Source organism: Lichenostomus cassidix, chromosome 4 (assembly GCF_008360975.1).
Source record: "Lichenostomus cassidix isolate B80296 chromosome 4, HeHo_3.0, whole genome shotgun sequence".
Lineage (NCBI taxonomy): Eukaryota > Metazoa > Chordata > Aves > Passeriformes > Meliphagidae > Lichenostomus > Lichenostomus cassidix.
This window is the reverse complement of record NC_139484.1, coordinates 44,311,100-44,337,519: the sequence shown is the minus strand read 5'-3', so window position 1 is coordinate 44,337,519 and position 26,420 is coordinate 44,311,100. Positions and strand designations below refer to the sequence as shown.

At 37.3% G+C, this 26,420-nt stretch overlaps 1 protein-coding gene across 14 annotated transcripts in view; it reads right to left on the bottom strand.

Annotated features, from left to right (window-relative positions):
- Positions 1–26,420, bottom strand: part of CLOCK (clock circadian regulator) — a 68,443-nt gene that overhangs the window by 21,705 nt on the left and 20,318 nt on the right. For 12 of the 14 annotated variants that reach the window (XM_085058939.1, XM_085058926.1, XM_085058938.1 and 9 more), the window contains 9 exons: positions 16,081–16,191; positions 13,676–13,766; positions 11,913–11,972; positions 11,361–11,509; positions 7,024–7,115; positions 5,627–5,716; positions 4,224–4,344; positions 2,971–3,084; positions 290–408 (listed from right to left, as the gene is read on the bottom strand). In XM_085058939.1, coding sequence (XP_084915065.1) covers positions 290–408; positions 2,971–3,084; positions 4,224–4,344; positions 5,627–5,716; positions 7,024–7,115; positions 11,361–11,509; positions 11,913–11,972; positions 13,676–13,722 — 792 coding nt within the window. In that variant the 5' untranslated portion in view covers positions 13,723–13,766; positions 16,081–16,191. Of the gene's footprint in view, positions 1–289; positions 409–2,970; positions 3,085–4,223; positions 4,345–5,626; positions 5,717–7,023; positions 7,116–11,360; positions 11,510–11,912; positions 11,973–13,675; positions 13,767–16,080; positions 16,192–26,420 lie in introns of those variants that run through there. The other 2 variants (XM_085058934.1, XM_085058940.1) reach the window with 2 other exon arrangements.

The window sequence follows — 26,420 nt, the reverse complement described above, 5'->3', positions numbered from 1 at the left end:
GTTTTAAATTTATCTTGTTAAATTATATTCCTCTGGACTTCTTTGAAATTTATTTCTTGCATATTTCTCTTTAATATTAATATTTAGAATTAGTGTTCACCATACCTTTGTTTGATACTTTGCATAAAAATTAGCCTATTTGAAATAAGAAACAGACACTTTCAGTTTCCTATCATAAAATTCCTTATGGTTTTCATTAATATTTCAAAAGTTGTGCGCATTCTCTCTGAAGTTTTGCCATTCAGAGTCCATTTAAGAATGACATAAAAGTGATTTCATTTGTACATACCTTGATAAATTGAGGTGTGGCTAATCTAACTGTGGCTACAAAGCAAACTTTCTCTTCATATGAAGGCCGGTGTGATCTCTGAATAGTTCCTTCAAATCCATTGTGCGCTGAGTTGGGAACTGAGGGCAGACCAAGGAGAAGATGACAACACAGATGATAATAGAAGTATGGAGGAAAATGGCAGTAATATCACAAGTGGCCCAATATTTATCTAATGCAGTTTGCTTGTAACTTAACAGGCATCAAGAAAAATGCTCCATATCTACACTTACATGCCCAGGAATAGTAATACTGCAGTAGAGGCACTTACAGAGTAGTAATGGGAACACAGCCATCAAATAACTTTCTCAAAGAACTAAAATTACAGTTAGTATTATTATTAATGACAAAGCATTTTTAAGAAACTAATAACAGTTCCAATCCTTGCTAACTGGTAAAAATGACTGGATTACACTTTCTTCAAAAATATCTTTAAAATGTATCTTTTGTTTCATGTTTTGCTAACTTTTTCTTTTGAACTCTGAGGTATTTATTTTCTAGACATCCATCACATTTAAGCAGCACATGCTAAAGACATACCGAGTAACACAACAATCGAAGGCACAATTAAGGATGTGAAAGAATCAGGATACTGAGCTGAGAACAAATTCCACTTATTGAATCACAGAGATGGAATCAGAAGGAAGCAAAGGATGGACTACACCTCAAGACAGATAAGCCTCATCTTTAATTTCCAGCAGTTATCAATTTAGTTTATCTTTACTAAGCTCTAGAGATGGTGACTTCAAAACACTTTAAAGCTTTTTGAAGCCTGGCTGGTTTAATTCAGCTCTAGATCAGAACTCTTACTGAAGTTTCTTCATGCAATTTCAGCTTACAGCTCCTTGCTCTTTCCATCAGAAAGAAAATAGGAAGTTTCTTTCCTCTTTATCTTAGCCCTTGTCCTTCGTTCTTCAGAGTCTATCTTGCCTTTTAAGTTAGATTTTGAAAGTACTTCTTGCATTTGTTGCTCTACTCCGAACTCTCTCCAGCTTCCTCTGACAAGTAAGTGTCAAAAACTGAATGAGGACATGCAAGTGGTAAGAAGTGCACTGTGATTATTTCACGTGGATTAGACAGTATTTTAGAAAGGCTGTTGCATTTTCACAGCTTGGTGGCTGGTCATGGTTCAGTTTACATTCCACAGTAACTCCTTTTCCTAATGGACTGCTATGTAGCTGGCTGTAACCATCCCTGTTAACACAGTTTGATACTCCTAAATGTACTATATTGCATTTTTTCTTAGTCAATTTTTCTGGATTTTTAGCCCAAAATAATTTCTTCTCTATATTTGGAATTGAATTCTTCTCTTGTGTTTAGTGGATCATTTCATGACTGCAAACTATGTTCCATTATTCTCAATATTAATGAAAATACTGATCAAACCCAGAAGTTGTCCATTAAAACTGCATCTTGATGGTGAACACTGGTAACCTTTTCAATCAGTTTCTGGAGCTACTCTCCAGCAATTTCAATTAACATGTGCTTCCCTTACACATTTGTGAAAACAGAATGCGGTAACAAAAACATTTTAAAAGTCCGTCATTTATTTGTGCTTTATCCTCTTATCCACACAGTGTGTTATTCTTTGGAAGAGGAAGCTGAACTGATTTGATGCTATTTCTACCTGAAAAATCCACAATAGTTGCCATTCAATTCCTTGCTAGCTTCCTGAAAATCATATATAGTTTAACTATTAGTTCCAGAGTATTTCCAAATATTGAATTGCAACCGAATAGGTCAGCAGTTTCCCAACTCCTCATTCCCAGACTAGCACTATATTTGGCCTTTTCATGACTGTTTCTTGTATTTTCTGTAATATTACATAACTGCATTTGGCACTAAGACTCAACCTCTTCCCATTTTATGAGAAAAATACTGGTATCAGATAAAAAACTCCACAGATTTATTTACAAAATACTGCTTTTCATAATATTTTTGGGTGATCTTTCTAAGAATCTACTACTGATCACGCTGCAGAATCCACTCGGACAAATAAACAGGCTTCTCGAGTTAATAGTCAGCAGAGACTGGCCAAACTTAGATTAGAGATGCAGTACAGAGGAGCAGTATTAGCTATAAAATAATAAATAGCTAATAAAAATAATTTTAGTGGAAGGGAGTAGGATCTCAGTGCAGAAAATTGTACTGGCCTATCCACTCATCTGAGTGGTAACTCCTGTCAAGTGAAAGCACAGAACTCATACTGGGGGAAAACCTGTAGTTTCCTTCCCAGTTGCTGGTATAATGAGAACTGCAGGTATTCAGTACCATTGATCTTCAAGTTGGTCATCTGCTTGAATATGGCTTATGCTGAACTAAATTCAGACTCTTTATTTTAATGCATTGGCTTAAATTTTTCTTACATTATTTTAAAAATTATTTATAAAATACTAGTTTTCTTTAATTGAAAACATTAAGAATAACTACTACATTTTGCATTCAAATACATAGACTTGTAATACCTGATAGGCAGTTTTTCTTCTTTTTCATTACATGAATATAGAAGTAATAAAACTCTGCTTCAAGATCTTCTTTTGAAAGACTGATTTTAGTTCACCTATATTTTGCACAATGTCCCAAGCCAGTTTAGTTGTGGAGTTGCCTAAGTATTCCACTCCAAAATTGCTGAAATTACTTACCATGATTCAAACACTTGAAATTTCCTATAAATTTTACATATTCATATGTAGGTTGCTCTTTTGGATCTATTGTTCCTCGCAGCATATGGCAACAGAACTCTAGCTGATTTTTTGCTGGAAAAAAATAAACAAATTAATAGGCTACATGCTTGATGAAGCACACAGGCAACATAAAATGGCAAGCAGCAATAATTAAGCTGCATACATATTGAGATACTGTAAGTGTAGTGATTACAACTGGCTACAGCCTCTGCTTTTAACCAGCATGACAGTAACTAACCTAAAGAACTCCTTTAGAATTTGTGCATGTGGGGCCTGAATATTAGTGACATAAAAACCTCTTAGAACTAGAGCTGTATTAAAAAAAATGCTCTGAACTGAAGTTCACTAAAGCATGTGCTTCCAAACCCCATTAAGCTGCTGTGTTTTCATTCTTGCCACTTGCTATAATTGTATAAATAGAAGCTCTATAAACAATATGAACATATCTAATATATGAGAAAATTGTAGACTAAAAGTCAATGCAACTTTGAAAATTCTACTCTAGAGCTCGGGGGCCCACAAAATAACACTTCTGCTCTTCAGGGCTCGGAAGCATATGTTTCCGCTTAATTAACACTAGAAAAACTGATCACACATGATTCCAAGTAGATAATTTTTAATACAACTACTGAACTGGTTTCACCAGGGATAGGGTTAATTTCCTCCATTGCAGTTCATATGGTGCTGTGTTTTGGATTTTGATTAAAACAATGTTGGCTAACACAGGGATGTGTCAGTTATTGCTGAGCAGCACTTATGCAGTGCAAAGGCCTTCTCTATCTCACACTGCCCTGCTGGTGAGGAGGCTGGGAGTGCACCAGCAGCTGGGAGGGGACACAGCTGGGAGAACTGAACTAAGGGATATCCCATACTGTGTGCCACTGTGCTTGGCAATAAAAGCTGGAGAAGGGAAGAAAGGAGAGACATTTGGGCTCATGGCATTTGTCTTCCCAAGTAACCATCATATATATGATGTAGCCCTGCTCTCCTAGAGGTGGCTGAGCCTACCAACCAGAAGTAGCGAACTAATTCCTTATTTTGCTTTGCTAGTGCACAGCTTTTGATTTCACCTGTTAATCTGCCTTTATCACAACCCACAGGTTTGCTCACTTTTACTCTTCTGATTCTCTGTGCACCAAACTGGCAGGAGTGAGCAAGCAGCTGTGTGGGGCTAAGCTGCCTACAGGGGTTAGCATGAAGTAACTACTTACACTTTAAGTATTCCGGTGTCAAGGAATCACTTTCCAGCAGATGAGAAGACAATATTTTATAGATTTCTGAATGTTCCCCCTCTGGGATAAAATTAAATACACTCTGATCCACAAGATCAGACTGAAAGAAAAAGATTTATAAAGCATCAATTCAAGATGTACAATGTCACAAAGCCTACTATTTAAACACAAAACAACTCCATAGTTCATTAGTGACTCAACAAAGCCACCTGCTGGAATATACATTAATATTTTGCAAGAAAAAAATCCCACTCTGATCTGCCTGCCCCATGGGGAGTGGTGAATAAATTCCTTGCTTTGATTTGCTTGCATGCATGGCTTTTGCTTTACCTATTAAACTGTCTTTATCTCAACCCACAAGTTTTCTCACTTTTACCCTTCCAATTGCCTCCCCCATCCCACTGAGGAGTGATGAGTGAGCTGCTGGGCGAGGATGAGTTGCCAGTTACCCCATTCCATAATCAGTTCCACAGCTATGTACGCAAAACTACAAATAACAGAGGTGAATGCAGCAAAACTGAACAAGTGATTATATGCATAAATACATTCGGTTAAGCATTTGAAAAAGAGGAATCATAAAATGTATGTTTAGAATTCACAAATCACACCTAAAATCCAGGACTAAATGTGCCTCTGGGAACCTGGCAAATTCTACTAGACAAAAAATAAAAATCACAGTTACTTGCACATTTTAAAAAATTCTCAGACTGTTACATGCATACCTTGAGAGAATTAATTTTGTCTCTTACCACAGTAAGACAACTAGCCTTTAACAGTAATTTGTCCTTCTCCTCTAGAAAAGGACTCAACTTCACTAATTGATTGTTCGCACAAATTAATTTGCCTCATTTAAGAATAACATTATTCAAAGGTAACTTTAACAACTAGAATGTTACATGTACCAGTGAGCAATGTCACCCAGATTAAGGATGAGTAAATGTGACAAACTCAAAACTATATACTTAAAAAGCAGAACCAGAGGCAAAGTATTTATCAGAGTGCTTTGAGAAGAAGGAAGTAAAAAAGTAGTTTAAAAATTTCAGTTATTTGGATCTTTAGTAATACTCTTCTGACTCATGTAGAGGCTGTGAATTCTAAAGGGTCTCCTGCAATCAACTGTGTTCTTCAGTTATTTTGAAATTGATGCTAGGCACTTCATAATCCTTCCTAAGAGAGTGCTGACTGCATTCTGCATTTCCAAAGGAAATATTTAATATAGAAGACAAGCCAGCAGGAAGGAGTTATGCTGAAGAAAAAACAGAAACATTAAAACAAAGCATACATCTGTCCTACAATGCCAAAAAAGCCAATTAGTACTCATATCAGAACACCAACCAACAACAGACAAACTGATATGTTACTGAAAGCAATTTGTTACTTACTGGCAAATGTTCAAGTAAGGGAGTTATACTTTCAGACACATATATTATATTTCCATCTGTCATAATTGCTAAAAAAAAACCATCAAGAGCCTGAAATTAAACATAACGGGCAGTTAAATAAAAAGAAACAGAGCATACTACAATGTTAAGCTATATTCAATACAGAAAATAATGTAGACTAATTTTAGTTTCGTTTATTGCAAAAATGGGAATGCCTTTCCCTACCAAAAATCCTTAATCTTGCTTTTACACTAAAAGCATTACAATTCCCATACTGTTCTGTTGTTAAATCATCTGTGGTTTCAGAAGCAAGTACATATATAGACAGTCACTGTTTTCCCCAACTCCCACCCTGCCTGCCTGTTATTTTTAATTCCATCACCATGTTAGACCTCAGAAGACTCAGAAAAATGAGATCGAGACAAACGCAAGATGTGGAAAAACTACAACAACAAAAAAAAGAGCCAGCAAAATCAAAGAATTTTAATATTTAAAAATCTCAGTATTCCCAATCTCAAAGGAAGAAGCTTGTAGTGAGATTTTATTGAGTTGAAACTAATGAGACAGTTCTGACTGCCGTATCTTCACCTGAACTCAAACTTCTTTCCTCAGAATACAAAGCAAAGTTTCAGTTGAATGCTACCAACAAAAACATGACAGAACTGTATTGCTAAATAGGAAATTTTGAAGCTCACCTCTTCAAACAAAACCTCTTAAGAGCATTTTTTGAAATTTTTTTAAATACCAAAAATCAGAATTTTTAACTTTTTATATGCATCAAAGAAAGGTTTAACTATGGAACGAAAATTAAAAAGTGCTTGTTCATTTATGATATTTTTCATTTAACTATTATTAAAAATTGTTTCACTAACAAGACATAAAGGATTTACGTTCATTTTCAATGAAATTATAGCTTATATTCAAAGTTTCTGTCTAGTAGTTTTGCAACTATTCATGTAATTTTCAGCAAAGTAATGCCCACACCAGTTTTGAGAAGCATAGCAAGTAAAGAAATTGAACACTTATTGTTCACAGGTTACACGGATATGTTGAGCCTTTTTCTTAATTAGGATTTTAATTTATGCAAAAAAAATTCTTTTTCTAGTACCTTCCTTACATTGCTAATTCAAAATACCCATTTGGACAGTAAACATTTGGACATTTATAGACTTGCTCTGTTATATCTTTATTTAATTGAAAATGCAGTTCAAAGAAAATCTGCTATGATTTTCTGAAACACTGCATACATAGGAATTTTGATGGTTTATCTTCATGAAAACATACAGTTAGAACTCATATATGAGAATAAAAAGATATGCCATGAAACAAAAATTTTCACAATGGAATGACTCCTGGCAAGGAACTATTCTACTCCAAGAAAAACAGAAATAATATACCTCTAACATTAACTGTGTGAACTCTTCATTACTAAGGAATGTCGGTTTCCAGTCCTGTCGAATTTCACTGGCATCTGATTGTGCAGTAATTTCTACAATCAAAGATATACACAATATAAGGATTCATACTTCCAAAAGCTATTATTTTTCCCCTAAGCTACATATACACAGTTAAGAAATAGCAGAAAATTTTCCAGTCTCCTCCGTTGTTCATTCATTACATAGAAATGGCTGTTCCTTAAAAAGAAAACAAGAAAACAAATGTCCTCTCCCATGTCATAATTAAATTTCTCTTCTCTTTCCTTCAACCAGTTTGTGCTACAGTCCTGGCAGACTTCAAGGAAATACTGAAGTTCATGACAGTCAGTAATGGATTTTGATAATGAAAAAATACTCTTTCCTCTGAGACTATAATAAAATGTTTCATTAAGAGTGTTGTTTACACAGATTTAGAAAGCCAAAATTCCTAATCATTTTATGTCATTAAAATGGCTAATCCTCAAGTATGTTGGCCAATCCTTCTCATTCTAACCCTTGCACTAAAAATTGTCACTGTCTTTTCTCTTCTTCCATCTATTTTCTGGTTATTTTCAAAAAAGAGTAGATTTTCAAGAAAGATTTTTAAGAGCTCTATGACAGACTCCAGTCTAGAATTCCTGTCTGTTACATACACATAGATGAATTTTGACATCGATGAATTTTGAGCAGAGATTCCTGCAGGAGTTGAGACATATATATATTAACTTCCATACACAGGTGAGAGAAACAACATCTGCTAAGCAAAACTTGACCCCAGGTTCTGAAAGTGCTGCTTCCTTATCAACTGATAACGGAAACAACGAGAAGCAAGACCTCATAGCACTTCAGTTTTGATAAATAACAAGGGCATCACAGAAGTGCTGGTTTTAACAACCTTGGACAAGTAATCAAATATTTAGACAAATCGAAAGAACCAAACCAAATCTTTAAGGTTTTTGATTTTTAAAGGACAAGTCTGTACAAAGATCTTAAACTAGAGTCTTAGTTCAGATGGCTCAAAGAGCCAGAAAACCTGGAATTGAGTTAATTATGCAAAGGGCTGGAGCAGTTTGTAATTTTGTTTACCACACTGAAGGGCAAAACTTTGCAGAAGAGCTTTAGACTTAACTAAAAGAACAGCAAACAACGTCATGGCTGTAAGTGGAAAGCTACAAGAATATGTGAAAAAAATATCAACAAATAAGACTTGCCAATTATCAGATCTCACAAAACACACAAATTCATCAGGCTTTTGCTATCTGTTTCAAAATGGTATTACAAAGCAGGAAAAGTGGGCTAGAGAATAAAGCAAAACCTAAGTGTAACCCCAAATCCAACTTTTCATTCAGTACAAAGATACTGAACACTGAGGGGTAAGTCAAAGGACTTGGAAACTAAAAGCTCTGCCACCAAAGTGGAGGCAAAATTCCAGGAACTTAGTCCATTCATTCCACAGGACATAGATAATCTTCACTTTAAATTGGAAAAGTCTGATTCATTGGCTCATTCTGGCCCTTATAGCCATCCTACTTCAGAATTAAAAAAAAAAAACCAAAACAAAAACACCCCTGTATTTTGCATCAGAATGGATTTATGCTAAATAAAAGCTGAAGTTTGTGCCTTTAACAAACTATTCTGAAATATCTTATCACAAGTACAGGTGATCTTTTACATTTTCCATAATCAGAGCAAGTACAATACTGGCCAACAGAGCCGAAGTAACAGAGAAAACTTGTTTCACTTGGTAACTTCAGAGAAATGCCTAAAAGTTCTAGCAGAAGGTTGCACTCAAATGGCAGTAAGGTCACATTCCTGAGCTAGATACCAGAGAGAGGAGCATAACGAAACTTGCACATTAAACTTCTGTCTTCAAATTCTGTACCTGAAGTAACTCTACATCAGCACTGAGAAGTGTCAAAATAAATTGCTAGTCAGGCCAAGTACTATTTATCTGTGGGTTGTAGGAGTATCAGTCTACTACCTGAAATTACAGGCAGCTAAATTCTCCAGTATTTACTAATTTTAAAAAATGTCTTGTTTACAAATTCAAAGAAAGATGACAGGCAGTATTAGTCAAGGAGAAGCTCTCAGTGATACAATTTCAGTGTGTTTAGCCTCCTGTATTTTCCCAGTGAGGAAGAGAATCCACATTGGCCAATAACCAGCTGAGATAGCTCATGTGGAGCTGCTGCCAGAGTACCAAGCTTGGATAAAATGGAAATGGTCCAGAAAGAACCAGAAGCAATGCACTTAAAATCCTGGTGGCTGGACACAGTAGGATTTCAGCAATAAAGCAGCTAATCAGTGCTGAACAATTCATTTATTGCTAGGTCATTCAGCTTTATTGTAACATATCCAAGCACTTCAGGAGATAAAATATTCTTCTGAACATTGCCAACACTTCGTCCAAAAACATTTTAATGTAAAACAGTGCACAGCAATGCTAGCAAGCACTGGCAGCCAGAGCTTTAGAAACCTTAATATGATATGTGCAGTTCATACAGAGCTGCATTCTGTCACACAAAGTGAAGGACAAAAGTGCCATGCCCTAAAAGGCATCCATCTTCAGAGCTGCTTTTTGCCCCTTTATTCTTAAAAAAACCAAAAAAACCCAAAAAAAAGCCCAAACCAAACCAACAAAGAAAACTCCACCAACCAACCAAACAAACCTTCAGAAAGAACTTTGAAGAAAAAAATATGTCTGGTGCTGATGACTGGCTGACATGCATGTTCATTCTGCATTCTATATTTTATGTCAGGAGTCGTCAATACAAGGTAAAGTGACTTTGAAACAGAACCGATTTTCACAAAGGCCTTGTAACCTAAAGAAGTGACTTTCACAGAAGAGGAGCCTTCATACTGCTTTTTGTTATGAGACAAATGTATCTCAGAAAATTTTAACAGCATAATCAATATTTAATTGGATAAAAAAACCCAAACCTATAAATTGTCATATGAATTATACCCCCCTCCTTTTTCATTTAAATTATGTTTACAATTTTAATGGCAATATTCAATAACATTTGGTGTTACTGGAAACATAACACTAATGGAAAAGACATGCTAAGGCATGGAAGAACATTTCTCATACCTTAAATTGACACACATACTGTTGATAAATACGTAACTATTCACTGATTTAATAGTTTTACTTATTTTATAACATTATAGTTACTTCGTTTGACCCTACTGATTTCTAGTTAGTATGCATTCTCAGAAATTACCCAAGGAAATGGGTTAACTAGCAAAAGAATTCATTTTCTTCAATTTTTAGTCTTGTTTTTGGCAGTGTGAACCACAAGGTGCCATATTAAGAACAAGTGTAGGAGCAGGAACAGAGATTTTATATATATATAATATTTAACACCCATAAATAAGTGCATACTTGGTGGAAGAATTTTTTCATGACAGAAATAACAACCTGTAACAAACTTCAGTACAACATATCTGGGTATATCCCACCATCAGCTGATGCAAACAGCCAGAGGAACAAAGCATAGCAAGGATGTTCAAGGATATCGATCGTTTTGACATTTCACATGACCTTTAAAGAACAACACACACACTCAGTGGCTTATACATCCATGGGTACATCTTAACACTTGAAAAGTTTAGCTAAAAGTATTTACGGATTTTCTGGCCTTTTTTTCCAGCTAAAAGGAGAAAAGACAATGCCAAAATGCCCATACTCTTGGTCTCTATACCCCCTGTATTTCACCTTCTCTCATCAAGCAACCAACCCAGTAACACTACTGGAAACCACAATGCACTGTTGCCTTATAATCTTTGGTTAAGCATCCAGTAGTGTAGGCACCTGACATGAAGACAGGGAGCACCAACTTCTCTTGGACTAGCTTTTCAGTGATTTATTTTGCTTTCTGTAGAACCTGGAGAGAGAAATCGACTGCTGAAACCAGGCTTATCTAAATATCCAAATAAGTATTTCCTGCACATTTTTCCACTGAAACAGATCAGCAGTTTTCCTGTGAAGCAAAACCTTAACAACTTGCACCGACATCTGAGCAGAACAAAAAACTCTGAGGTTATTTCAAAAATAAATGCTTCCCTTTGTGAAACAGACTTCATTGACAACTATGGGATGAAAAAAATAGCTCTGGCTTCTGCAAAGCATTAGCAGAAACACAGTTACATCTCGGCTACCTAGGTGATCTTAAGAATACCTTTTTCCAGGAGCACTTAACATTTTTTTGACAAATTTCTTAAAGGAGCGGCAAAGTTTTTAATATTTTATATAATAATTGAGTATCACTTAAAAAATTAAGAATTTATAAATAATGTTTATTGTTACAAATAATTACCTTTGTGCTTCCGTAAAAAGTCAATGCTCTTCTGCAGCACAGTGGATTTATCCATCTTCCGAGCATTACCTGGAAGCATGGAACCCAATTCTTTGATAAGTACGTTAAACTGATCTCGACGTTTCTTTTCGGACTTGTTTCTAGACACTCTGAAAAGCAAACCAGAAAATGTTTTGTAACAACTATGAGATTTATAAGCTGCATACTACTGCCAGGTTCCTGATGCAAACAGACCCTTATGAATTTCTGCTGTGAGAACTGTCACAGAAACACCTACTCCATATGTCAAACACCATTTTTGAAGAATGGCTTCCTCCTCAAGGAACAGTGCAACCAAAGCCTTTGGAATAAAGCACCCTTTTACAAAACACAAATAACTGAACCACAATTATAAATATACAATATATCTGAAAAATAACAGTAAAAGAAATGCTGTTGAGTAATATGTTTATTTACAAAAGAGTAAAATTTTTGTTGTCTAGAAATCACACAGGAAAGTTAAACTGTACAAGTATAGGCCGTTTTTTAGCTTTAAATAACTTAAAAACTTACCTTTTTGCTTTATCTTTGTCATCTTCTTCCACCAGCCCATCAAAAATGCTTCCATCATTTCTGAAACAAAAGAAAATAAATAAATGTTGGAGGAAAAATTCCTCTCCTTTGAAGTCCAGTCACAAAGAATGGGGAAGGGGTAAGAGCTGATTATTCATTATCATCTCCAATTGCATCAAGAAAGCAAGGAACTGTTTTCCTGTGGTGTCTCACAAGGGCCATCATTAGTAACCTGAAGCTAAGTCTTCTATGTCCTGCTTGTTTTACTCAAGAAAAAGCAAAAAACGTTACATTTCTGATACAACTCAAAGGATTTTGGACTATTTCTAATAAGAACTTACAACCCTATACAAACACTGAATTGAACAATGCTTAATTTTGTTTTTCTGTCCTCTTGATTATTTGTATTACCTTGTCCTTTTGAAAACATGGGAGAGGACATATGTAATTTATTTTTACTTAATGGCAATTTCTATTCCAATTACTGAAAACTTTTTTTTTCTTAAGTTCTGAAGTATTATTAGTGAAGAGAGAAGCTCTTCACTAATTATTAGGCAAGAGAGCTAAGGAATATGCTATACTTCATCCACATATATAATTTCATAAATATACAATTAATATCAATGTTAAGCAGTAACTAATCATTATATTCGCTTCTTGAAGTATCACTTTTTCTCAGCTTGACAACTGTCCACCTACTGCCAAAGAGGTGTTAAGAGGTGTTAAAGTACCAAAATAAGAATGTGCTCTCCTCTGAAGATGCCCCAGTATCCTTCATACAACACCTCTGTTTCACTTTCTTTTGCTTTGGAAGTCAAGCTAAAACTGTTCATCTCTTTTCCAAAACTGCTCTATAATGGGCTTCCACAATTCTTCTCCCTGCTTTCAGTCTATTTAGTGCTGTCCACACTGAGCTGTATGTCTATCCTGAAATTAATCATTCTAACGTTTCCTTCCCGTCAGCTAAGTAACCTTTTTAAAAAGCTTACCTCATCTCTCTCATTTATAAATCATCAGGCAATTGTACTGTACATTATGATAAACAGTGATGTTAGGAAGTTATTATTTTGTATGCTACTACATAAACATCAAGCTTTTAGAAGCAATTAATATATTTAGAAGGCTGAAGTTTCAGTGAGATGCCACAAAACTTCACTAGAAGAACTGACAAGTTAGACAAGCATTATGGAAGTTTTACCCTTTGCTTTTATTGTTATTTATTTCAATCATGTCAAACTTGCAAGTTTCATTTCCTGAAATCTCAAAAATGGTAACACACAGAATACTAAGGACAGACATTCACCTAAGGTGCTAAGAAAGTGCAGCTCAAGGAATCTAGTATAAAACATGCCTCAGCTATTACTTTTCCCTTGAAATAGGTTAGCAGGTCACTTTACTATAATCTACAGCAACACTAATCATTTAGATGTATTTGCTTTCCTTAATCAAAACCTGAAGTACTAAAAAAATTAAAAGTTCAAGTAAACATTAAAAATCAGCTTAACTTGCACAGATGTTATTCCATGGCTGAAAACAAATAATGCATTTTAAGATTAACCTCAAGTAATTGAAATCACTATTTCCAGTGACTACAAAATTACACATGTGACAACTACCAAACTAACTTTGTCAAAAATAGCCAAAACCTTACTCTTTAATTTTTTCAGTAATTAACAACTAAATGTACTAACCATATGAAAAAGACTATTACAGAAAGAACTGAACAGTAATTCTCCCAAAGCTCTCCATATCTATCAACATACCTGTCTGCAATGGAGCTCATTTTATGGTTGCTTATGGTAAAAAACATAACATGTCACACTTTAGTCTTGTGGTAGACATTTGTACGTTTGCCTATAAGAGAAGAAAAAATATCAAAATGTGACTGAGGGAAAAAAAATACCTTCTTCATTAGAGCATACTGATGTTTTCATTGCTCTATGAGCAATACAGCTTCCCCTCTCTTCCAGCCTTCTGCTCTGCCCTCCAACCTTCTCTAAAGCAGTCTCCATTACCATCATAATCTGGACCTCAATAACTCATTTTACATGACAGAGTTCAAGAGAACATTATTAAAGGCCACAGTAAGTAAGTCTGTACTAAACCAGTACAAACCTTTTTATGACTCTGAATTTAGATGTAGCTTTTCATTTTTATCTTTTTTTAAGAAACCCTCATAATTTTGAAGGCTGAACAAATGTGAAATACACTTAATAATACATTCTATTTAGAAATAGTGCAAACAGGAAGCATTTGGGATACAGTACTTTACAGCTATAATTTATTTCTTACTCATTTTTTTCTTGAGCATGTATTATTATAATAGACACATGAAATGATAACATTAATACACCAACTGGAATGGGATCTCCATACTGCGAGAAAGTTAATCTGACCATTTCTTGGAGCAGTCACTTACTCATGACAGGAAGTTTTTGGTTTTGAATTAAGAATATGAACATATGCATATGATATGATTTGAATTAAGAATCTGCACATGATTTTGAATTAAGAATGTGAACAAAATATTAATAGTGAGAGAAGGAATATAACACAGGTTATGAAATGGCTAAAGTCAAACATAAACCAATAAAATTAAATCACTTTCTTTCATATGGAAAAGTCAGTTGTCAGAGGCTGCTCAAATGAAGCGCAAGATTGTAACATTGGCAGTGATTAGGGAACAACTGCGTGCAGCAGTTTTGCATGAGCTGAACTTGCAGATCTTCAGGAATTTTTAGCAGGCTACAAACTTAATAGTAAACAGGTGCTGCATTTATTTCAAAGGAGATGATTTTAGTCAATTTAGTGACTCAGTAATTTCTGAGAAGAAAGGATTTTTTTGTTTCTGAGAGTGCTAAATGCAGTGGAACTTACAGTGTCAATACCACAAGAAACATAGCAGCAAATGCATTATGAGGGAACTGAGGAAGAAAGCTTATGATTCTACCAAAGTGTCTCTGCATCTACAACAGCTACATACTGTGTGGGTTTCCTTCACAAGACTAGCATTTTTCACCACAAAGTTTCATAACTTGAGTGCAGTAGGAAAGTAAATGGGAGAGATGTGCTGCAGCACAATCTCTTTCAAGGCACATCACAAGGCATGCTGGTGTTTTTGCCCAAATGCCCCACCTTCTTCAGTTAGTAGGGCCCACCTTTGTCTTGCCTTTACCCTCCAAAACCTAGTGCTATCAAGACACACTGGCAGTAAACCACTTCTTCCCTCCAATTCTTCAAAGTAACAACTGCATCAGCCATATTGACAAACTCCCCAAATTAGCTGGTCAAGTAACAGAGGTGTGTCATTTGAAAACCAGACACAAATGAGATGAGAAAAGTAAATTATGAAGAAGTGTCTGTTCAAATTTTTCTCAGAAGTATGCAACAACAGACAGGTTGCTCAGCATACCATAACTGGCATGGAACTAAGTTTAAAATCAAGACGAAAACTGTAAACTTGTTTTTGTTTACCTTTCATGGTAAGCCCTAATACAGCTATGCACTAATTACACTTCCAGCCATGTGTTAATTTGTATACAAAACTGGTACCTAACATAATAGGGACCAAGAGCAATATGAAATTCTGTAGGACTAACTAACTATACACTTTCCTTAACCTGCAAAAGAAAAATACCTGCCCAGCTAAATACAGGAAACTTTCACTTGTGACATAACTGACATCTTCATCATGCAGAATCAGAACTTAAGTCAGTATTTTCACTTTAACAGAGCACTCAATTCCCAGAATTCAACAAAATCATTCATTACAGTATACAGCTCTTATGTCATAACTGGCAACCTAGATCTGGTATCCAAGACAAACAGTTAAAGGAACTGAAAAGTAAAGGAAATGCACCTGTAGCACACTTGTTTCCCATCTTTCAAGGTCTGATACTTCTGTCTTTGCATCCAAATTTGCAAGACACTGAACACTCTCAGTGATTACACATGCCAAGGATAAGACTGCAGAGATAATTCCAACAAAACCAGCCAGGAATTGAAAGTTGAAAGTAAACACTAGATAAATAAAGGACTATATCTGTTTAAGATTCAAATTCAGCCATGCTCTGGAGAACAAGACACTACTTAACAGTGCTGCTCAGCCCTTCACTATTGATCACTGAAAGCCATGGGAACCATATTAATTTTAAGAACACAGTTTTACCTTTTATACTTTGGGACTTGCTAAAGTAGGAGGTTTAGGGATGAAACCTGGTTCCTGTGAAGAACAGTGTAGAATTAGATGTATCCTCTTCTGCAGAAAACAAATTCTGAACTGTCAAAAAATAACAAAGGAGATCTTTAAAATAGTGAGTTTAAAAATTATCACTTCTTAGTTTTTTAAAAAAGACAAGCAATTGTTTTAACAAGAGTAACCTCTAAATGCAATATTCTAGTCATCAAAAATATCTTAAGTATTTCACTACCTGAATTGACCTTGCTTTAAAGCTCTTCTTGATAAGCAGGATATTCTGACACAGTTTCATCTCAGCTTTAAGCTATCACTTTATGTTTATCTTTAGTCTTAATGTCCCTTTTACTTTAGAATTTGGTATCATTCATACCATCTACATCTTTACTTCCACTTGCTACCTTCAAAGTACATTTATACACCATTAAACACCTTTTCACTGAAGTTTTTATTAGGGTCTCTTCTGGCTTTCTCTGTTACATCTTCTACTCTCCAAGTCTCCAAAATTGTTATTCTCAAGGACTCCAGAAGGTGTAGAAAGGTGCTGCTGACAACTAGCAAAGTTGCCCAGTTGCATTACTGCTACTCCCTCAAACACAGCCATTAACTCTTTCTTTCAAAGCCCACTTCAAAATCAATTCCTAGAATGCATCCTAAACTTACTTCACAACCGCATTTGTTCCATACAAAAACTCAGGTGATGTAAGTGATCGCCTACTTCCAGCCTCCTTATACCATTACATTTCACTTATAGTTGCTTCCCTCGAATCATGCCACTCCCACATTTTTAGGCTACATGAAATCAGATTTTTCCCCCCATCTTTATCCTCTTTCCATCTGCCTTGCTTACTGGTCTTAAAATATAATAAATTCACTATAAAATGTACTTCTTCCACTTCTGAAAAATTTTATTTTAAAGCATATTAAATTCTAAAAAGGAAGCTGGTATCTATAAACCAAAGTTATGCTACGCTTAAATTCATTGATGACTTTTATGGAAAAGACCAGATTTATCACTTCTTTGATTGGAAGCACCTAAAAGAGGTTCTCAAGTGGTTAAAATACAGATGCAAATACTAACATAGGAAGTTAAAGCACAGCAGAACAATCTGCCAACAGGAGAAAAACAATTACAGCATGATTCAATGAAGCCACTCGCTCTTGTCTGGCCAAATAACCTGCTGGCCCATTGACCTACTTTTTTAGGTGCTTACAGCCTCCTCTCCTATTCTGTTTTGTTCCATTTGACAAGTGCAAACATTAATAGTGACAAAGAGTCCCATGGAAGTCTGCAACATGAAACTACTGTTTTTAAAGTGCTTGGAGTGAAACAACTCTGCCAACTCTCACTCGGTGCCTAACAGAGTTCTAATGATGAAAATTTTAGACCTCCTCTCTGCAGTATGTAGAGGTGCATTTTTTTAAAATCACAAGTAAACATTTCATATAAACATCACAGGTCTTAAGCACAGAACCGTATTTTATAATGTCAAAAAAGGAAGTTTTAACACATATTTCGAAAAGGGTTTTTAAGAAGAACAGGAAAGGAATATGTTTATATCATAAGTGAACACAAGCAAGCTTAAATCAGACCAAAAGAGAAGCTAATCACAGTGGAAAAGCCTTTGTTGCCAAAACCACATAGATCTCTAACTCAGTAGAAATGGCATGCGTATGAAAGCCAGCAGAAAGGTTAAAACGCCTACACGTCAGCACTGGCAGCCAGAAGTGTTCAAAGGTCATCATTCTGTCTCCACAACTCATTAGTTTTTAAAAAAAAAAAAAAAATTACGTGTGTCTGTCTCTTGATACTATGTCTTTTGTACACATTCAGGCATGTTTTTAAACTTTTCTGTAACCAAGGCATCCAGAAAGTATCTTAAGTGAAACTGAGGTCCTCAATCAAAAATCTTAACTGCTGCCATGGATGTGCAAACCATTTCTACACAAAATTGCTCAATCTGTAGAAAAATTACAAAAACTAGCAATACTGTAACTTCTGCACTATTCTGACTAATCACTCAAGGAGAGGCAATAAGTTATTGGGTCCCAAGTCACTGGCTGGCCAAATAAAAAAGGTTCTGAATAAGTTACAGGGTAAAAAGTCATAATCCAATCTAAGGCAACAGTGAAAAGTCCACACCATCGGATAAAAAATTCCATTTTTTTAGACTGAAAGAATTTCAGTACCTTCAGTCCAATTTTATTATCAGTATTGGCATGCATGTTGGTAATATTAAATATTGGAAACAATTTTGAAGATTGAACAAACTGTGAAATTACGGTACAGTTTTGCTCATGACAGATGTTCTCTCAGGACTGGACTGAAAATGAACGGGACAATGGTGAATGCATTGCCTGTGCTTCATTTTGTATAGAGCCAGTAACTGAATTCCCTAGATCTCCAGCACTTCAGCCTAATTAATAAATATTTTTGAGGAAAAATCAGTATTGTCCTTATACTGTAAAAAATATTTTTACAGAAAAGCCTTATGTTGAATTTATGTCAAGGCATACAAGTAATACATGATTTTGCAGAATAGAGCCCTCAGAAATAATGTGAGGTGGCTTGTATTATTAAGACAATTTGGAACATCACATGAAAATCATACAAATTAATACAGTTTTCCAACACTAGTTTTTTCAAACATAAATAGATTAATACAACGTGATCTCTGTGCTATAATCCAATTTTGCCAGGGGAGCAAACTAGTTATTATAATCATTGAGGATTAGCTTTAGAGAAGATTGTGTTTAAAGAATCAAAATCACAGCACGCAATGCCCTGAAGAGCTCTTAACACTAGTCACCCACCAGGGTAAGAAAGACCAAGACAGAAACATCACACTTAGCAAACAGCTAAGCAGAACCTGACTCCCAATGTAAGCACAGCATCAGAAGCCCTGTTCATTATAGAGATTCTGAGGATAATTACAAACCCTTCTGATACTCCTTCCCATGAGCTTCTGATCATTTGGATTATGAACTCCTGGGGTTTTACTCTACTAGGACATTATACCATAATTAGGGCAAGCAGAGATCCAGCCATTACCTTCTGCCCAGAATAGCACATCACTATCACTCGTATTTTCCATTTTGCTCTTTGCTTCATTGGTTTACCTCCAGCCCAGCCATTTTTCTCTTTACCTTTCTCTTTTTTGGTGGGGTAGATGAGAGGAGTAGAGGAAGAATTTGCTCTGGGGGTTGGTTTCTCTCCAGGAACCACAGACTTTTGCACAGAGCAAGAGATTCTTAGACAGGTAAACCATAACTTGCTCTCCAGTCACACAGAGTTTGGTCTAATAGAACAAGCAAGCAGGTTTCAAGATAGTTGGTCCTTTGCTTGCAATGGTATATACACCAACAGAAAGCAATTTAGATAATGACTGATTAATCTTTTCTTGCTAATCAAAGGCTATCTGTGAAAATACTCTGGTTTTAAAACTGACAAGTCTCCTTTTCTACCTCAAAAAAGGGCAATTGAAAAAAATCAAAAGATAGGGCTAAAAGGAATTTCAAGGAACATTGTTCAAACTTTGCAGCTGAATAGGTTATTCCAGCAGCTGGGAATAGTCACATATTGCAACCTCTCCTCTGCCACATCAACAAATCAGTTTTTGGTCTGTACTTGTGCAGAACAGATGACACATCCCTGAAATGTCATTTTCAGTAGATAAAACATGCTCTAGCAGCAGGTGTTCATCTTCCAGCACTTCACAGGACATTTGAGGAGAGGGTTCCTTTTAGCATGGATGGATCCCAGATGGCTTTTAATAGGAAAATTTGTGAATGGCCATGAGTAGTCTGCTGTGGATGAGCAGCTTCCTCAGGTCTGTCACCTTTTCAGGGAGTACTCAAAGACATGTAATGGAGAAAGGAGAGTATAGCAGAAGACTGGTGCTGTGAGTTGCCATTACTTGAATGGCAGTCTCATATCTGCTCCTGAAAGACTTTTGGGAAGAGATGATGTCCAAGCAGTCTACAGAAGAGATTAAATGCCTGTTAGGAGGCCTGCTATGGTAGTAGTCAGTGGTATCACAGATTTAGTTGAGTTATAATGGCATTTGAAAGAGTGCATACTATTTGCCCACCTTCATACACAGTCCACAGCAGCTGGAAGAGGCTACACATCACCTTGAGTAGCAGAAAACATAAGAACAGAGGTAAAGAGAGGTCAAGTTCTTAGACACACTTTGTCACACAGATGTATCCTGGTCTACTCCCTAACAAAGTAATGGACCTAAGCAAGCTGCTTAAACAAGTCTGGTCAAAAGTCACTACAAATAGTATCTTCATACAACCATGAATTATGAGGATTGCAGGAAAAAGTAATTCTCTCCTGCATGCTTCATGTATTAGACTGTCCTGCCATCAGGAGAGAGATTTCTCTGTGACTTGGCACTGATCACAGTTTGCAATTTCCATCTCTCTATCTCACAGTTTGCAATTTCCATCTCTCTATCTCACAGTTAAAGAAAACACCCCTGCCCACCATCCCTCTGCTCCAGATCATTTGGGCTGATCTCTGCTTCATCAGCTGTTCTGCTGCCACAGTTCCACCTTTCTCTTGTAGCCTGTATCTCCTTCCCCTTACTCAACACAGAGGTGGCCCCATAGCTCCCTCCCTCCCTGATACAGTGCAGCTCTCTAATCTTGGTCCACACTGCAGTGAGGATGCATGGAAGAAAGCTTTAATAAGCTTCAGGCCTTTACCTGTACTACAGTGATTACATACTGGTGGAGTTTGCAGTCCTGAGGGATGTGAGTCAGGTGAGCAGTAAAGTTAGGTCTCTGAACTTTAGAAAAATGAAATTCCAGCTCTTCAAAGAGCTAGTCAATACAAACACCAGGTAAACCACCCTCAGAGACAAGTGAGAGCAACAGAGCTGGCCGATCTTTAAGGATGCCCTCCACAGAGCTAACAATGCCCAGGCACAAGAAATCAGGCAAGGAACGCAAGAGTCTAGCAAGGATGAGCAGGGACCACCAGTCAAACTAAAGGGAAAGATGCAAATGCACATGCAGCAGAAGCAAGGACAGGTATGCTGGGAAAAGTATAGGGATGCAGTGAAGGGATGGCATGAGAAAGGCCATGGTGAAGCTGTAGCTGAACTTGGCAAGGGATGCAAAGAATAACAAGAACATCTATGGGTATATTAACCAGAAAAGGAAGGTCAAAGAAGGTGTACACACCCACTAAACAAGGCTGGTAAACAGATAACAACAGATGCGGAAAAGGCTGAGGCACTCAATTTTTTTGTCTCAGTCTTGATGGCAATCTCTCTTCCCACACTTCCTGAATGGATGGACTACAAGACAGAAACTAGAGGAACAAAGTTGCTTCCACTGCAAGGGAAGATCAGGCTCATGATCAACTGAGGAACCTGACTGCACGTTCATGAGACCTGATGCAATGCATCCCAGAGTCCTGAGGGAACTAGTTGATGTATTTGCACAGCCATTCTCCATAATATTTGAAAAGTCATGGCAATCAAGTGAAGTTCCAAGTGACTGGAAAAAGGGGAACATTGTACCCAGATGATCTTTAAGGTGCCTGCCAACCTAAACCATTTCACAATGCATTTAAACCTGGCTCACCCCTTCGCCATGTACCCCACTGATCTGGTCTCTAACTCACCAAACTGACTTCTCAAAACATCCTCAGACCTGCCACTTCACGAGGAATTTGCTAGCAGTCTGGGCTCTTTGCCTGAGCCTGGCTTCCCTCCAGCTCCCTGGGGGTGACCAGGAAAGCACACAGCAGGTTGCCAGGTGTCTAATAATTGGTCCTTGCCTGCGGGGTGCTGAAGCACTTACCAGACTTTTTCCCCCTCCATCCCTTTCCAGGCTGCCTGTATTATCTTTGCCTTCCAGGATCCCAATTAACTGCATTTATAAATACCTAAAGTGTTGTTCATGTGCCTCCATCAAATTAGTAACAAGGATACTAAAAAAGTGATATAATACAGATTTTCAGAGTTGTCAGTGAACAAGCTCCCAAAAAAAAAGGACAATCAAAAATAGTATGAACCTAAGTTTGTAAGATAAATTTGAAAGGCAGCATTTAATAAACTAGACATCAGAAACAGCTGCTATTCTTCCTTAGTCTAATTTAAAATATTTTCTCAGTCATCTGTATTCACAGTTGCTTATGAAAGACCCCCTTCCTTCAATAACAAAGTTGTAAGTGTGCCAGGAATGTTTGCAAATTCTGTACAACTAGTCTGCACAAAAAAAGACACTAGCTATGTCTTATGATCCCACTTGCTCCCATTTTTATAAGGCTCCACCCTTCCTTGGCTCTCACTGGAAAAGTGCACCCTTTTAGCTCTGGCCACACACTGAAGCAGATTTGTGAAATTATGTGTTTAAAAGAACATACATAGCACACAGTTTTAATAAGAACAAAATAATGAAGGTTGTATTTTAAAAGTGTGGCTCCATGTACCTTCGAAAATTGGCACAGCTAAGGAACAGTACCCCTCAACAAATAAGAGCAGGAACCTCTTAGCTACAATGGCTACTCCTGGACTATAACAGGGCACCCTGGGTTAGACTTGAGTACATGTTGTGTTTGCACTTCTGAAATACAATAGATATTTCATAATCAAGTCTGGCTTAAAAGTACACCTACTGCCTCTTTAAATGGTGCTTAACACAAAGCCAGTACTTCGCAACAGGAGTTTAGGTCAAGGAAAGCTAATCACTAACCTGTTAGTGTTACAATTCAAAACTGAAAACTTTCACATCCCTCTGTAAAGCTCCATTTACTTTATTGGAACTCTGGGAAGATACAATCTGCAGTCAGCCAAGCCAGCTGAAAACAGATCTTAAATTAAAGCTCACTGTGCTAAGGAAAAAAGTGCTATAGATGGTGTAAAATCTGCAGACTCTGCCATTCTCTCACAGGACTCATCTAAACTTGGTACATTTTGCAATCAACAAAGCCAAGCTTCCTTCTTCCAGCCTCTTAAATGGTACTGAGAAGGTACACAATTGACAGGTTTTTTTCAGAAGTTCACAAGGCGAAAAAATTACACACACACACACTCTAAAGTTTGAATTCCCACTGAGTATTATAACTATCCCATAAAATTATTTACTACACACAAATCAATTTTATTCTACAGAATAAAGCTACCAGACAATAAAAAAACAATCTTCACTTGATGATTTCTCAATATTACCAGAAATTCAAAGAAAAAGCTTTAAAATACAGTACCAAGATATCTATCCTGGAGTTAAAAACACTTTGAAATAATTCATCCAATTAAAAATGTGCATATTTACAAAGCTGAGCATTACAAATTTTTGATGTTTTGTATCAGACACAAACGTTAGTTTAAACAACCAATTTTTCTAAAATGGTTTGTCACATTTTCATCGAAGCATAAATATTATGAAGAATCCTAATAAAACAAACAAAAGAAAAAAATTATTAAACACTTTATTCCTATACTGAAAAATAAACATGAAAATTCACCAAGAAATGAGACAGATCAAAGAGTCAAACATTGGTTTTCCTCTACCCCAATAGTAAGAGGGAAGAATGACTAGATACAGAAAGTCAACTACTTCTTGAAAACTGTCCCGCAGAAAATTAATTATCAATTTCAACAGATGTAATTATTACACATTCAAAGCAAGATAACACAAAGGAAATTCTTCTTCCATTCCATGCAAAATTTCTGTTTGGTGTTGATATAAATGCATGCTTAAGTTTAGAAAATGAGACTTTATCATTATTATTACAGCAACAACACTCAACTATCTACCTCAAATTATCTTCCAGAAAAGCATGAACCTACACATTACATGAGTTCTTCAACTGCCAGACTTTTAGTATGCAGATGTGTCTTACAAAGTGGGAAAGGAAGCTAAAAAGAGATTATGAAATTCACACAAATGAATCTTTCTAAAACTCTATCCTAGCCCAGAAAGAAAAACCCAATGAAGATTTATTAGCTTTTACATCCAAATGAACACTTACACTTTTTACATAAAGAGTTCTGACTAATCAAGAAAAGATTCAGTCAAAATTTCCTGCTCTGTTCTCTTTATTCCATTCTAAAACCTTCAGAAATCAAGGAAGTCAACAGACAGCCAAGGGGGTCCGTAAATTATGCAAATTATTTCTGCAGCTAGTGCCTTTATAACAGAATCACATGTCAGGCTGGGAGGGACCACAGAGGGTCATCTGGTCCAACCTCCCCGCTACTAGAGTACCCAGAACAGGATTGTGTCTATATGGTTCCTGGATATCTCCAGTCAGGGAGACTCCACAGCCTCTCTGGGAAATCTGTTCCTGTGCTCAGTCACCTGCACAGTAAAGAAGTTCTTCCTCTTCTGAAGGAACTTCCTCAGCATCAGTTTCTTGTGCTATTGCTTGGCACCACCAATAAGAGCCTGGATCTATCCTCTTGGCACTCTCCCTGCAGATACTCTCCTTGCAGGTTCATAAGATCCCCTTGCGGCTGTCTCTTCTTGAGGCTGAACAGGCCCAGCACCCTCAGCTTTTTCTTGTAAGAGATGCTCCAGTCCCCTAATCACCTTTACGGCCTTCCACTGGACCCACTCCAGGAGCTCCATGTCTCTCTTGTCCTGAAGATCCCAGAACGCCACACAGCACTCCAGATGTGCCTCACCAGGGCTGAGCAGAGGGGCAGAATCACCTCCCTCAACCTGCTAGCAATGCTCTTCCTAATGCACCCCAGAATACCACTGGGCTTCTCATCCACATAGACACATCACTGGCTCATGGAGAGCTTGTTGTCCACCAGGACCCCCAGGTCCTTCTCTGCAGAGCTGCTTCCCAGCAGGCCAGTCCCCAGCCTGTGCTGGTGCAGGGGGTTATTCCTCCCCAGGTACAGGACCCTGCACTTTCCCCCATTGAATTTCCCTTCTGTCCATCTCTCCAGCCTGTCGAGGCCCTTCTGAAGGGCTGCACAGCTCTCTGCAGTACTGTCCACTCCTCCTAGCTTTGTGTCATCAGCAAATTTCCTGAGGAGGCATCTGCCCCTTCATCCAAGTAATTGATGACTAAGTTAAACAATGCCAGGCCCAGTATTGAACCTTGGGAGACACCACTAGTGTCAGGCCTCCAACTAGAGCCCATGTCACTGATAGCAACTTTCTGGGATCAGTGAGTTCTCAATCCACCTCCCTGTCCACACATCCAGTCCACACTTGCTGAGTTTGCCTACAAGGACGTTGTGAGAGACAGTATTGAAAGCCCTGCTGAAGTCCAGGTAGACAATATCCACTGCTCTCCTCTCATCCATCCAGGTAGTTGTTTCATCATAAAAGGTAATCAGATTGGTCAAGGATGATTTACCCTTAGTGAATCCATGCTCCTGATCACCTTCTTGTCACCCACATGGCAAGATGGCCTCCAGAATGAGACGCTCCATCACCTTTCCATTACAGGGATTGAGATGAGGCTGATTGGCCAGTAGTCCTCCGGGTTCTTCTTTCTGCCATTTCTGAAGACCAGGGTGACATTTGCTTTCTTCCAGTCCTCAGGTACTTCTCCTGATTGCCCCAACCTGTCTATGATCATGAGCAGCCTCGGTATGGTGTCCAGCAGCTCTCTCAGCACTTGAGGACACATCCTGTCAGGGCCTCTGGACTTGCAGATGCCTAGTTTACCTACGTGTTCTCTAATCCAATCCTCCTTGACCAAAGTAAAGTCTTCCTTCCAAGATTCCTTTACTCTGGTCTCTTGAGTCAGAAATTCCAGAGGGCTGGTCTTATCAGTGAAGACCAATGCAAATAAGGCATTCAGTGTCTCCACTTTCTCTGCATCCTCTGTCACCAGGGTCCCCTTCCACTTAATAACAGACCCTAATTATTCTAGGCTTTTCTTTTGTTATTTATGTATTTGAAGAAGCCCTTCTTGTTGTCCTTGACATCCTTGGTCAGATTTAATTCCAGATGGGTCTTGGCCCTTCCTGTCTTATTTCTACTTTGAGAAGCTCTCTATATTGATTCCAAGCAGTCTGACCCTGCTTCCATGTCCTGTGTATTTCCTGATTACACTTGAAAAGATGACAGGAGTTCTTCATTCATTCATATAGGTCTCCTGCCCCCTTTGCACGATTTGCTGCTCACTGCTCTTGAGCCTTGAGAAAATCATGCTTCAGTATCAACCAGCTCACTTGGACTCCTGTTCCCATGGGATTCTTTCACAAAGATCCTTGAGGAGGCAAAAATTAGCTCTTCTGAAGTCCATGGTTGCAATCTTATTTGCTGCCCTGCTTTGTCCTTGCCTTTTATAGTCCATAAAGGAAATAGCTTATGAGTCTTAAATCAGT